General features: G+C 37.4%; 1 protein-coding gene across 2 annotated transcripts in view; it reads left to right on the top strand.

Moving 5' to 3' along the window:
- The window catches only part of LRP6 (low density lipoprotein receptor-related protein 6), a 149,702-nt gene that overhangs the window by 118,986 nt on the left and 17,690 nt on the right, over nucleotides 1–13,026 (top strand). For both annotated transcript variants that reach the window (XM_011953772.1, XM_011953779.1), the window contains exons 14-16: nucleotides 470–681; nucleotides 1,968–2,158; nucleotides 11,007–11,216. In XM_011953772.1, coding sequence (XP_011809162.1) covers nucleotides 470–681; nucleotides 1,968–2,158; nucleotides 11,007–11,216 — 613 coding nt within the window. The remainder of the gene's footprint in view (nucleotides 1–469; nucleotides 682–1,967; nucleotides 2,159–11,006; nucleotides 11,217–13,026) is intronic.

Raw genomic sequence — 13,026 nt, 5'->3', positions numbered from 1 at the left:
CCCTGGCCTCTGCCCGCTAGATATCAGTTATATTCCCACAGTTGTGACAGTAAAAAATGTCTTCATACATTGCCAAACGCCCATGGCGGAGCAATATTGCCTCTAGTTGCAATCGGTTGCTTTAGAGATATTTCTAGGGTGTGGTTTTAGCGACAGTTGTCTCCAGTTTAGAGAAGACAGTTGCCACCTTCTCACTCCTATCTCCTAATCAAGGCATATCAGGTACTTGGAGCAACTAATCTGACCTCAGCTCTTTTTTCAGCAGCAGGATAACCCAAGGAACATTGGAGATGTGTATTAACAAAGAAGCACATTACCCATAAAGAAAGGTATCAGTAAGAAATACTCCTTAAGACTTGAGAGAGCCTTCTCAGCTGTGTGCCCATGTAGGTGTAAGCACTGTGAGTGATTGCCTCAGGGTTATCTCCCCCTGGAGTTTAATTTTCTGTGTATTTCTTTTTTTCCCTAGGGCTTTACTGTGGTTGTGAGCTCAGTTCCAAGTCAGAACCTGGAAATACAACCCTATGACCTCAGCATTGATATTTACAGCCGCTACATCTACTGGACTTGTGAGGCTACCAATGTCATTAATGTGACAAGATTAGATGGGAGATCAATTGGTGTGGTGCTAAAAGGCGAGCAGGACAGACCTCGAGCCATTGTGGTAAACCCAGAGAAAGGGTATGTTACTAAAGTGGCATTCAGATACTGTGGCTTCTGAGACCCTCCTCAACCTTCTTTTTCAGCCTGTTATTTATTTACCTTTAAATGTCCTGTGCTCCAGCAAACAACTCAATATTCTCTATCCATTTGTCTCTGCATTATCTTAACAGTTGTCTTATACTTTCTCTGATTTCACTGCCCAGACTTTCTGTCCTGGGCCACTGTTGCTTTTTAATTCTAAATCTTTAACCATACCTCCAGGACCATTTCAACTGTCACGCCCTCCAGGAAGTTTTCCTTGATCTACCTCATCGCAGTCAGATGTGATTTTTTTCCCCCTCTATGCCTCTCTAAGTTATACTTAGTCCTTTCCAATTTACCTTACATTTAATTATTTTTTAGTCTCGTATTTACCACTAGTTTTCTTTATGATGAGAACTAATATGATTTCTTTCATTTAATAAAGAGCTTTGCATTTAATAAATACTCAGTATTCAGTTGTATCTGAGTCAATGATAGATAAGGTATTCAGCAAGGAAAGTAGCTTACTTCAAAAAAGAGAAAAAGGATGAAACTATAAGTTAAATATAAGAAGTGATTTATATATAACTTCTTTTTAGTTAGTAAATAAATTAATTAGAAATAATTTAAACTTTTGTGTTCAGGTCTCTCTAGTCACTGATCTTTAATTTATTGTATTATTCTGAAAACATATGTGTGCCTATGTCTAGCACTATTCTGTTAATCTATGAAAGCTCCCTAATAACTTCTGTGTACCTTTGTTGCTACTATTAAAAATAGTAAAATATCCCATGACCTTTTAAAAATGTAAATTATATAAATATATGTATATATTTTTATAAAAGAGGATTTATATACATATACATACATGTATATTTGGATACAAAGTTTGGCTCTATCAGCCAGGCTGGAGTGCGGTGACACAATCTCAGCTCACTGCAACCTCTGCCTCCTGGGCTCAAGTGATCCTGCCACCTCAGCCTTCCGAGTAGCTGGGACTACAGGCACATGCCACGACGCCTGGCTAATTTTTGGGGTATGGTATTTTGCCGTGTTGCCCAAGCTGGTCTCTAACTCATAAGCTTAAGCAATCCCCCCGCCTTGGCCTCCCAAAGTGCTGAGATTACAGGCATGAGCCACTGTGCCTGGTCAAAAAATACTTATTTTAAAACATTGAAAAACAGGATTTAAAAATATTCTGCCTCCATTTGTCTTAATAAGAATATTCTCATTTTATGTGGTTTCTTACTCCAGTAACTTATTTTTTCCTCCTTTCCCTCCAGGTATATGTATTTTACCAATCTTCAGGAAAGGTCTCCTAAAATTGAACGGGCTGCTTTGGATGGGACTGAACGGGAGGTCCTCTTTTTCAGTGGCTTAAGTAAACCAATTGCTTTAGCCCTTGATAGCAGGCTGGGCAAGCTCTTTTGGGCTGATTCAGACCTCCGGCGAATTGAAAGCAGTGATCTCTCAGGTACCCAAGAAATATGTTTCCTTATTTTAATTTGAGTTTTTAAGATGATTCATCTATTGTGTTTTTCTTGCATCGTATTGTTTTTGGCGCGTTTCTTGGCAATTTTATTCATTACATGTAGTCAGCATCAGGTTGGTTGGTGAAGAGCTTTTTCTTCAACAATCGACGTGATTACTCCTCTGTTATGTAACTACCTGCCAGTTTTCTTGATGTTGGTTCTATAAATAATATTTTTCTAATGCATCCTTTCCTAACTCTTCTGCTCTAGTTTATGTTCTTGTCATCTCTGGCCAAATCCTAGCCTCTGGTTGATCTCCCTGCCAATTTTTCTCCATGAAAGTTTACACATGGCTCCTAAATTTTCTGAAGCATGGTTTTAATGTCACTGCTTTACTTAAAAAATCTTCAGGGTAGTTTCGTAACCTGTAGGAAAAAAGTCTAATTGTGCTCTTAAGTTGGTATAAGTTAGTATTCACGTTTCACAACTTCATCGTGGCCTTTACCTTTCTGGTATTTTAACCAAATTAAATCATTTGTTGGTTTTAAGATATACTTTTACTTACACATTTCTCTGCAGTCTTATGTCTGTAATTATCGTTAACCTCCTCTGTCCCCAGTTTCTGATGTCCATATGCTCTGTGTTGGCCTCACTAGTGATCAGGTAAATGAAATTAAAATATTATACTATTTGTATCTGTCAGCATGGCAAGAAGAAGTTAACGTTGATTATTGCCTGGCATTGGCCAGTATGATAGAAAATGACATGCCCTTGTGTGCTTTGGTGGAAGTGGAAATTGAGAGAGCTTTTTTAGAGGACAATTTGCCAGTAATAATCAAAATTTAAAATATGCATTCCCTTTGATCTGGTGATTTCCTTTGTAGATAGCTGTCTTAGAGAAGTACTGATGTAAGTGTACAAGGGTATTTGCTGAGCATTATTTGTGATAGTCCTTCATGGAGAAATACGTTCTATTATATCAGTATATGGAATATTATATTCATTCAAAAGAACAAGGTAGATCTGTGTGTACTGACATGATTTTTAAAAATTAAATTTCATAAAAATGCTTAAGATCTAGTTTTGTTTAAAATTTAAAACCGTATAGTAGATACACTGTATATACACATATATGTATACATACTGTTAAGAAATGTGGGAACTCAGGCCAGGCGTGCTGGCTCATGCCTGTAATCTCAGCACTTTTTGAGAGGCCGAAGCTGGTGGATCACCTGAGATCAGGAGTTCAAGACCAACCTGGCCAACATGGCAAAATGCTGTCTCTGCTAAAAATACAGAAATTAGCCAGGCATGGTGCTGGGCACCTGTAATCTCAGCTACTCAGGATGCTGAGGCAGGAGAATCGCTTGAACCCGGGAGGCAGCGGTTGCAGTGAGCCAAGATCGCGCCATTGCACTCCAGCCTGGGTTATGGAACGAGACTCCATCTCAAAAAAGAGAAAAAGAAATGTGGGAACTTCAGATCTCAGATTCTTCAACAAAGAGAAAGAAAGAGAGAAAGGGAGGGAGGGAGAGGAAAGAGGAGAGGGGAGAAGAAAGAAACAGGCATATATGTCAGTATTTTCCTCAAGAAATAAGCAAACAAATCTCAAGTCTGGAGCATTAGCATTCTAAAATATTAAGACTACTTACTCCTGTATCATGTACATTTTTGTATGTTTGAATACATTTATAATTATTTTAATCTTTTTTTCACTTTTTTTTTAATGTTGTCTTCTGGTTCAGATGCCTCCATTCTATTATGTATTCTATGATTCTAGACAGTTATGCACACACTTATGCATGTACAGTTACATGCCTGGTGTAGTATATTCTTTCCCTCATCTTATCTCCTCTGTCTCTCACATCACTTCTGGTTTTTTTTTCTGGGTTCCTAATACATTTATGTCTTTTGAACATTTTTTCCCCACCAAATTCACCATCTGTTGCAATCTGAATGTATTAGGTTGGTGCAAAAGTAATTGCAGTTTTTTTTTAAAATACTTTAAGTTCTAGGGTACATATGCACAACGTGCAGGTTTGTTACATATGTATACATGTGCCATGTTGGTTTGCTGCACCCATTAACTCGTAATTTACATTAGGTATTTCTCCTAATGCTATCCCTCCCCCAGCCACCCACCCCCCAACAGGCCCCGGTGTGTGATGTTCCCCGCCCTGTGTCCAAGTGATCTCATTGTTCAATTCCCACCTATGAGTGAGAACATGCAGTGTTTGGTTTTCTGTCCTTGTGATAGTTTACTGAGAATGATGGTTTCCAGCTTCATCCATGTCCCTGCAAAGGACATGAACTTTTTTATGGCTGCATAGTATTCTATGGATATCACCTCTAATTTGTACATTAGTTACTTATGTCAATATTTTTAACCTTTTTTTGTTTTTATTTTTGTTTGAAACAGGGTTTTGCCCTGTCGCCCAGGCTGGAGTACAGTGGTGTGGTCATAGCTCGCTGCAGCCTCAAACTCCTCAGCTCAAGCAATCCGCCTGCCTCTGCTTCCTGAATAGCTAGAACTGTGGGCACACACCACCACACCTGGCTAATTTTATTTTTGTAGAGATGGGTGTCTTGCTGGGTTGCTCAGGCTAGTCTCAAACTCCTTGGCTCAAGTGATCCCCAGCCTTGGCCTCCCAAAGTTCTGGGATTATAGGCGTGAGCCACTATGCCTGGCAGGCAGGTCTGTGATAAAGCTCTTCATGAAAATGTTTCATTCATTACAATTAATTTTGTCCCACTGCTGCAGTGAGCCATAATTGTGATTGCACCACTGCACTCCAGCCTGGCCAATAAAGCCGAGATCCTGTCTCAAAAAATAACCAAAAACTGGTAACTTGAAAGTTTATTGATGTATAGGAGTTCTTTATACATTCTGAATGTGAATCCTTTGTCAAGATATATACTGCATAAATCTCCCAGTTTGTGATTTACCTTTTTTATTCTCCCAGTGGTATCTTTAGATGAAAAGAAAGGTCTTGATTTTAATGTGGTACAGTTTATTAATTTTCTTTTTATGGTTAACGCCTTTTATGTTGTTTAAGAAATCTTCATGGGAGTTGAGGGATGAGAAATTACTTAATGTGTACAATGTACACTATGGTTTTACACTAAAAGCTCACACTTCACACTTGTACACATCATAGATACATAGCATATGTCCATGTAAAAAAACTTGACTTGTATTCCATAAATGTATAGAAATAAGAAAAAGAAATATTTGTCTTCTGCAAAGGTACTAAAAGATACTTTTATTTTTTTCCCTAAAATTTATTCATTTAACTTTTCTTACTGAGATCTATAATCTATCTGGAATTGATTTTGGTGTGTAGTGTGAGGCAGGGTTTAAAATGCAATTTTTTTCCACATTACTGTTTGATTCAGCATCATTTATTGAAAAGACTGTCCTTTCCCTACTACTCTGTATTATCACCTTGATCATAAATGAGGTGACTATATTTGTGTGAGTTTGTTTCTAGACTCTGATGTTCCCTTGGTCACTTTGCCTTTACTTATATGATATTATACTGTCGATTATTATAACTCTAATAGATTCATCTATGTCTTTAGTGTTTTTTTCAGGATTAACTTGGCTATTGTTAACTCCTGCAATTTCCATGTACATTGTAGAATCAGCTTGTGAGTTTCCGCTTCCAAAAAAAAAAAACATACTAAGATGTTCATTGGGTTTGCATTAAATTGATAGTTTAGAGAGAATTATTATCTTTATAATATTAATCTTCTAAACCACGAACGTGGTAAGTCTCCCCATTTATTTAAATCTTTAATTTCTCTTAATGTTTTCTAGTTTTCAGCATAGAGGTCTTGCCTATCTTTCATTAGAGTTATTATTCCTTCTTATTTGGTGCTTTTAAATGCTAGTGGTAAAGACTAAACAGTATTTTATTTTCTAATTGTGCCTGGAATATGAAAATACAGTTTCTTTTTTTCTCCTTCTAGCATGTTGAGCTTGTACCACAGGACCTTGCTAAGTATACTTACCTTTAGGATTTTTTATGTTACAGAATCATGTTTCTTCAAATAATGAGAGTTGTGATTTTTTCTTTCCTTATACTGGCTGGGGCCCCCCAGTACAGTGTTGAAATAGGATGATAATAGAATCTTTTTTGTTTGTTTGTTTTTTTCTTGGTCTTGGAGAAGCATTCAGTACTTTTGTGATTAAGTATTCTTTGCTAAGGCTTTTCTGTAGATAACCTTTGTCAAATTAAACTTTCCCTGGTTTACTGGGATAAATAAAATCTAGCATCATATATTATTCTTTTTATTTATTCCTGGATTTGATTCGCTAATGTTTTAAGGTTTTTTTAAATCTACGCTCGTGAGAAGGATTACCTTATAATTTTCTTATCAGGTATTTGTTGGTGTTTTGCCATCAAGGCTTTGTTGGCCACATAAAAAGAAATGTTTCTTCTTTTTCTATTATCTGAAAAAGGTTACTGTCAAGTTGATTTTTTTTCTTATGTATTCACAGATAATTATGCTTTTATCCTGGGACCTTTTTCTGTGTCATATTTGTAGCCACCCCCATAGCCTTTTATAGCGAATTGCATCCAGTGCATACTTAGTTTGTTGAATAAATAAGCATATCTTTTCCTTGTTGGTTCCAGTAGCTTACTTATTTTTCACCAGCATCGAAGTAGGTCAGGTCCTTACCATGTCTGGGGGCCTGCAGTGACACTGTTGATTTCCTTTTTTACCCAGTTGTCTACCTCACACCATCCTTTCATCACCACCAACTAATCTTTAAAAATCATTCTTTTTTATTGTTTAAAATTAATTTTAATTTTCATTAAAGTAATACATGTAAATATTATGGATATCAAACTGTTCTACCTGGCTTATAACAAAAGACAATTCTGCTGCTCTACTCTGCTGCTCTCAGTTCCCATGCTTAGAAGCATTCACATCTACTTTCACTTATTTTAAAATAAACTTGCTTAAAAATGCTGTTTCTTGATTTTTCAGTTTTAGATATTAAACATTGACTTCCTTTGGAAGATAAAGATTTTGCTATCTTAGACCATATGTCCCCAAAACACACATGTGAATTTTCCTTCCATCCTCCCAACATAGTTATGAACTTTCCAGAATTCAAGGCACAAATTTGCAGATAGAAAGGACCCACCTGTAACTAGTGCCATAATTTTTTAAGTGCAGACTTAATTATTTATTATTTATGGCTATGAGCATATTACTATTAGGTACATTTCTTTCTAAAACTTTTTTCCCCCTGCAGTTAATACTTGTGTAACGTAAATATTGTTTCAATAAATGCACATACATCAAGCGATCCATCTATTTGTCTTCATAATTAAAATCACATCTCTGGGATTTCTTCATCATCTCGCTCCAGTCTGGATTTGCTTGATTTCTAGGCTAACTTCATTTCTCCATTGTCCTGGGAGTGTACTTACCAGTCTCCTTGGTGCTGAACCTATTTCCTGGACTCCATTTCTTCTGGTTTTCTTAGTAGAGACCATTTTCTAGCAGCTTCTTGAAAGGGGCTCATCATAAAAAGTTAGAATTCTTGATCTTGTTTGCATTTTTTTCCCTCCTCACACTTGGTTGATAATTTGTTTTCGTGTTTTGTAGCTGTTTTCTCTAAGAATTTGGAAAATAGAGCTCCATTATCTTTGAGCATCTTGTGTCATTGGGAAGTTTGATGTGACTGTAATTTCACTCTTTGTGTGACTGTAATTTCACCCTGTATGCCATCCTTTTCCTTTTTCCTTCAGAAGCTTTTAAAATGTTCTATCCCCTCAATTTCCTAGAATTTGATAATGTGCCTTTGTTTGATTCCTCCCTTCTTTCCTTTTTTCTTTCTCTCCCCTCTCCCTCCCCCAGCATTTTCCTCTTCCCCTTTCTCATCTTTCCCTTCCTTTTCCTTTCTCCTTCCCCTTCTTTCCTTCTTCTTCCTTTCTAGTCCTTTTCCCCTTGATCTTGGGGGAAGCATTCAATACTTTATGATTAAGTTTATTCTTTGCTAAGGTTTTTCTGTAGATAACCTTTGTCAAATTAAGGAATTTACCTTCTTTTCTCAGTTTGTTGGAATAAATAAAATTTAGCATGATACTTTCTTTTTATTTATTGCTGGATTTGATATGCTAATGTTTTGTTTTAAGGTTTTTTTTAACTGGCCGGGTACAGTGGCTCATGCCTGTAATCCCAGCACTTTTGGAGGCTGAGGTGGGCAGATCATAAGGTCAGGAGTTCAAGACCAGCCTGGCCAACATGGTGAAACCCCATATCTACTAAAAATACAAAAATTAGCCAGACATGGTGACGGGTGCTTGTAATCTCAGCTACTAAGGAGGCTCAGGCAGGAGAATCGCTTGAAACTGGAAGGCGGAGGTTGCAGTGAGGTGAGATTGAGCCACTGCACTCCAGCCTGGGCGAAAGAGCGAAACTCCGTCTCAAAAAAAAAAAAAAGAGATTTTAAAAATCTATGCTCATGCTTTCCCTTCCCCTTCCCTTCTTTCTCATTGAACTGGTTACTAGGTTGATCCTTTCTGTCTAGAAATCTACACCTTAAATTCTGAAATATTTTCTTGTGTTGTTTCTTTGATAATTTGTTTTTCATTTTCCTATTTTGGAGCTTTTTATTTTTTTTATTTTTATTTTTATTTTTTTTTTGAGACGGAGTCCGGCTCTGTTGCCAGGGCTGGAGTGCAGTGGCTGGATCTCAGCTCACTGCAAGCTCCGCCTCCTGGGTTTAGGCCATTCTCCTGCCTCAGCCTCCGGAGTAGCTGGGACTACAGGCGCCCGCCACCTCGCCCAGCTAGTGTTTTGTATTTTTAGTAGAGACGGGGTTTCACCGTGTTAGCCAGGATGGTCTCGATCTCCTGACCTCGTGATCCACCCGTCTCGGCCTCCCAAAGTGCTGGGATTACAGGCTTGAGCCACCGCGCCCGGCCGCTTTTTATTTTTATGCTGGACCTTCTTGACAATTGCTGTAGTTTTCTCACCTATTATCCATCTCTTTGTGTTTTTGTTATACTTTCTGAGGAGAGCTTCTCAAATTTGTTTCCCAACTCTCTTGTTGCATTTTTCTTTGAAATTTTTGGATATCATGTTTTTAATTTCCAAGGGCTCTTTTTTGTTCTCCGAATGCTCTGCCCCTCTAAAGACGGCCTATTCTTTAGGTTTGTTTTTTTGTTTTGTTTTGTTTTTTAAGTTATTGGTATTTATTTTTTTTCTTCTGTTTTTATGTCTTTTTCTCCAAGTTCCTTTGTTGTGTTTGTCTTGGGCTTCGAATTTAAAGATAGAGGTTTTCTTTAAATATTTGGTGATCCTTAGCTGTTTGTATTTAGTATGAGGCATAAAAAGTACTGAGAACATTGCTGTGTAACTTCTTACACGTATTTTCAATTAGTACTGCTCTTTTCAGCCCCAGCCACATAACTCCTACCTTTCTTCCATTCTAAAATACCTGGTACTTCCACTTTCTGAGCTAATTGATTTCATTGTTAGCTTCACTGGCTGTAGGCATTTAACTTTCTCTGGGCTACTGTGTCATTATCCCTGGTCTATCCCTTCCAAAATTTGTATCACTTTCCTGCTCTCTTCTGTTATTCTGCCTTCTTTGTCCATATGGGTTTATACCTTAAAAATTATTTTCTTTTTGTTTCTTTCTTTATCTTTTTTTTTTTTTTCCTGAGACAGGTCTCGCTCTGTCGCCCAGGCTGCAGTGCAGTGGTGTGATCTTGGCTCACTATAGCCTTGACCTCCCTGGCTCAAGGAATTCTCCCACCTCAGCCTCCTAGCATACAGGTGCATGCTACCATGCCTGGCTAATTTTTGTATTTTTTGTAGAGACGCCATTTTGCCATGTTGCTCAGGCTGATCTCGAACTCCTAGGCTCACGTGATCCTCCTGCCTCAGCCTCCCAGATTGCTGAGATTACAGGTGTGTGCCACTGCACCTGGCCTAAAATTTTTTAAATCACCATATTAGTAGAGTTTTAGGAGGGAATATATAAGTAAACTTGTGCTTAGCCTTCCGTCTGAATGTTGGCTTACTCAGTGCCTTCCCATCTGGAATATCTCCTCACTTTTCTTCATTTATGCATTATGCTTGCCTCTTTCTTGGAACTTCCCTTGCTATTTCCAAAATATCAGCTAATGTCTTTCTTTGACTGAACTCATGACTTAGGAACCATGAAAACTTTCCATGAATATTTGAAGGACTGTTACAAAAAAGACAGAAGGAATGAGTGTATTTTTTCTTTTTGAGTGAGGGAGAAACTATGAATAAAGCAGGGAGGGTATGAACACAGATTTTAGCCCCCTGTATAAAAGAACTTTCTCACTGTCCAACAATAGCAGAAGTTGCCTCCTCAGAGTCTGGATGGCCCTATGTCTGAGATGATTGGAAATAATTCTTACCTTAGGGTGAGTCAGTGTTCTGAGAAGCCAGGTGGGGTGAGAGTGAAGCTGTTATTCATAGATACCTCAGGTATACTCAGAACTCTGGGTTCACCACCCCTGCTCCTCCAGAGAAGTGCCATTTTTATTTGTTGTATATATAAATTAGGGCTTTTCAAACTACTGTTCTAAGTTCTTTTCTACATTTCTATGAACTAGAATATTTACCACATATTGGGCACTTACCTTGCTCTTGATTGCATATTAATACCTAGTTTATTAGCTGTTTTCTAGTGTAGGTATGTCTTAGCATGATTTTTAAGTTTTGTGGTAGAGAGCTTGTTATTTTTTCTTTTCTATACTTGTAGAATCTAACTGGTAGTCAGTAAATAATTACCAAAAGTATAACTTGACCCACATGAGTTATTTCTGTTGAATTTTCTCCTTTTCCAAGGTGCTAACCGGATAGTATTAGAAGACTCCAACATTTTGCAGCCTGTGGGACTTACTGTGTTTGAAAACTGGCTCTATTGGATTGATAAACAGCAGCAAATGATTGAAAAAATTGATATGACAGGTCGAGAGGGTAGAACAAAAGTCCAAGCTCGAATTGCCCAGCTTAGTGACATTCATGCAGTAAAGGAGCTGAACCTTCAAGAATACAGTAAGTGTTCATGGGATAAAACTAATTGGAGGAATTGTGTTATAATAAATTAATACGTACTTCTGTGTATTTTTAAACTGTTTCCTTTAAGACTTTCATCCACTTTCAGTTTTGACATTTTTTTTGAACTCTTCATGTTTGTGGGTTTTTTTTTGTTTTTTTTTTTTTTGGAGACAAAGTCTCGCTCTGTCGCCCAGGCTGGAGTGCAGTGTCACTATCTTGGCTCACTGCAGCCTCTGCCTCCCATGTTCAAGTGATTCTCATGCCTCAGCCTCCAGAGTAGCTGGGATTACAGGTGCATGCCACCATGCCTGGCTAATTTTTTTTTTTTCTTTTAGTAGAAGCAGGGTTTCACCATGTTGTCCAGACTGGTCTCGAAATCCTGACCTCAAGTGATCCTCCCACCTTGACCTCCCAAAGTGCTGGGATTACAGGTGTGATCCACCACACCCAGCCTCTTCATGCTTTTAAAGCCTTATGTCAACCTTACCCAGGAACTTTTCCAAATTAAACATGATTTCATAAACCAGAAATGGGGGAAAGGCATGGGTCTTGCTCGTTAAAAAAGAATATTACCTGGTACAACAGTGACTACTTATCATGCCTTGTTTTTCTCTCCTTCAATTGCTTTGAGAATACTGATAACATACAGCATCTATTTCTTTTCTTCCCTCTCTATACTTCCCCCATAGCTTGAAAAAAAGTAAAAATTATATAATGATGAATATATTTACAATGGGTTAACCTTATTCTTAAGCAAAACAAACTAAAAATTAGTGAGTAAACATAGAGAAGACTCTGTTTAATCAGTAAGTGCTTGGTTTTTTTCCCCCCTTTTGGATAAATATTTCAATTCCCAGCTTAGAAAAATAGCCATCTCCATGAGCCCCAGGAAGAAAGAAAAGTAGCCAGAAATATTTTCTTATTTTTTTTGAAAATGACTAGTCATCTTGGCCTAGTTCTTAATTCATGTCTGTCATCAAAATTACCCTAATAATAGAGAGGAATAAATGAGTTTATATATGCAAAATGTTGTTCAAAAAGTGCCTTCCTAGCAGTCACTACTGTCGATCTTACATGATGGTACCAGGAATGCCAGTGTTAAATTGAGTACGAGGGAGAGAATTATCGAAATTCTGTAACTTCTCAGCTCAGTGCTTTTAAATTGAATTTAAGCATGAAAGGAGAATGAGGAAACAGGAGTACCCCTGTACAAGTGTTCATTATGTTGGTACAGTTCCTGAATTTAGAAGTAAAGTTACAAGTATTTGAGAATTAGAAAGTTAAAAATTGTTGTCATTTTATGGTATGACTTGTAGCTCAGGCTGAACATTTAATAGAAATATCATAATAATATCATACCTAAGTTATTTATTCAGTCGATACATGAATATTTCATTACAGAAAATCTCAAGGTTTTCAGAATTTCAAGGGAGAGGTTTTATTTAATAACTAATATGATTGTATATTAGGTAAATCATTTTTTCAAATGTTTAGTATTAAAGAGAATGGGATCTTTATAAAAAATGTCATGGAATTAAAGGTTGAGAAACACTGCTGCATAGGCTGTATATTCTATATAATGTGTGATGTCTGTTTTAGACAGTATGCTCATTTGTAGATAGCTGACTCCCTCAGTCTCATCAACACAAACTGAAGCAGGACCAATGTTATTGTGGAAGAGAGTCAAATTTTTTTTTTAATTTTATATTTTTGAGACGGAGTCTCGCTCTGTCGCCCAGGCTGGAGTGTAGTGGCCGGATCTCAGCTCACTGCAAGCTCCGCCTCCCAGGTTCACGCCATTCTCCTG

This window comes from Colobus angolensis, unplaced genomic scaffold (genome assembly GCF_000951035.1).
Source record: "Colobus angolensis palliatus isolate OR3802 unplaced genomic scaffold, Cang.pa_1.0 Scaffold11, whole genome shotgun sequence".
NCBI lineage: Eukaryota > Metazoa > Chordata > Mammalia > Primates > Cercopithecidae > Colobus > Colobus angolensis.
This window is presented reverse-complemented; position numbering and strand designations above follow the sequence as displayed.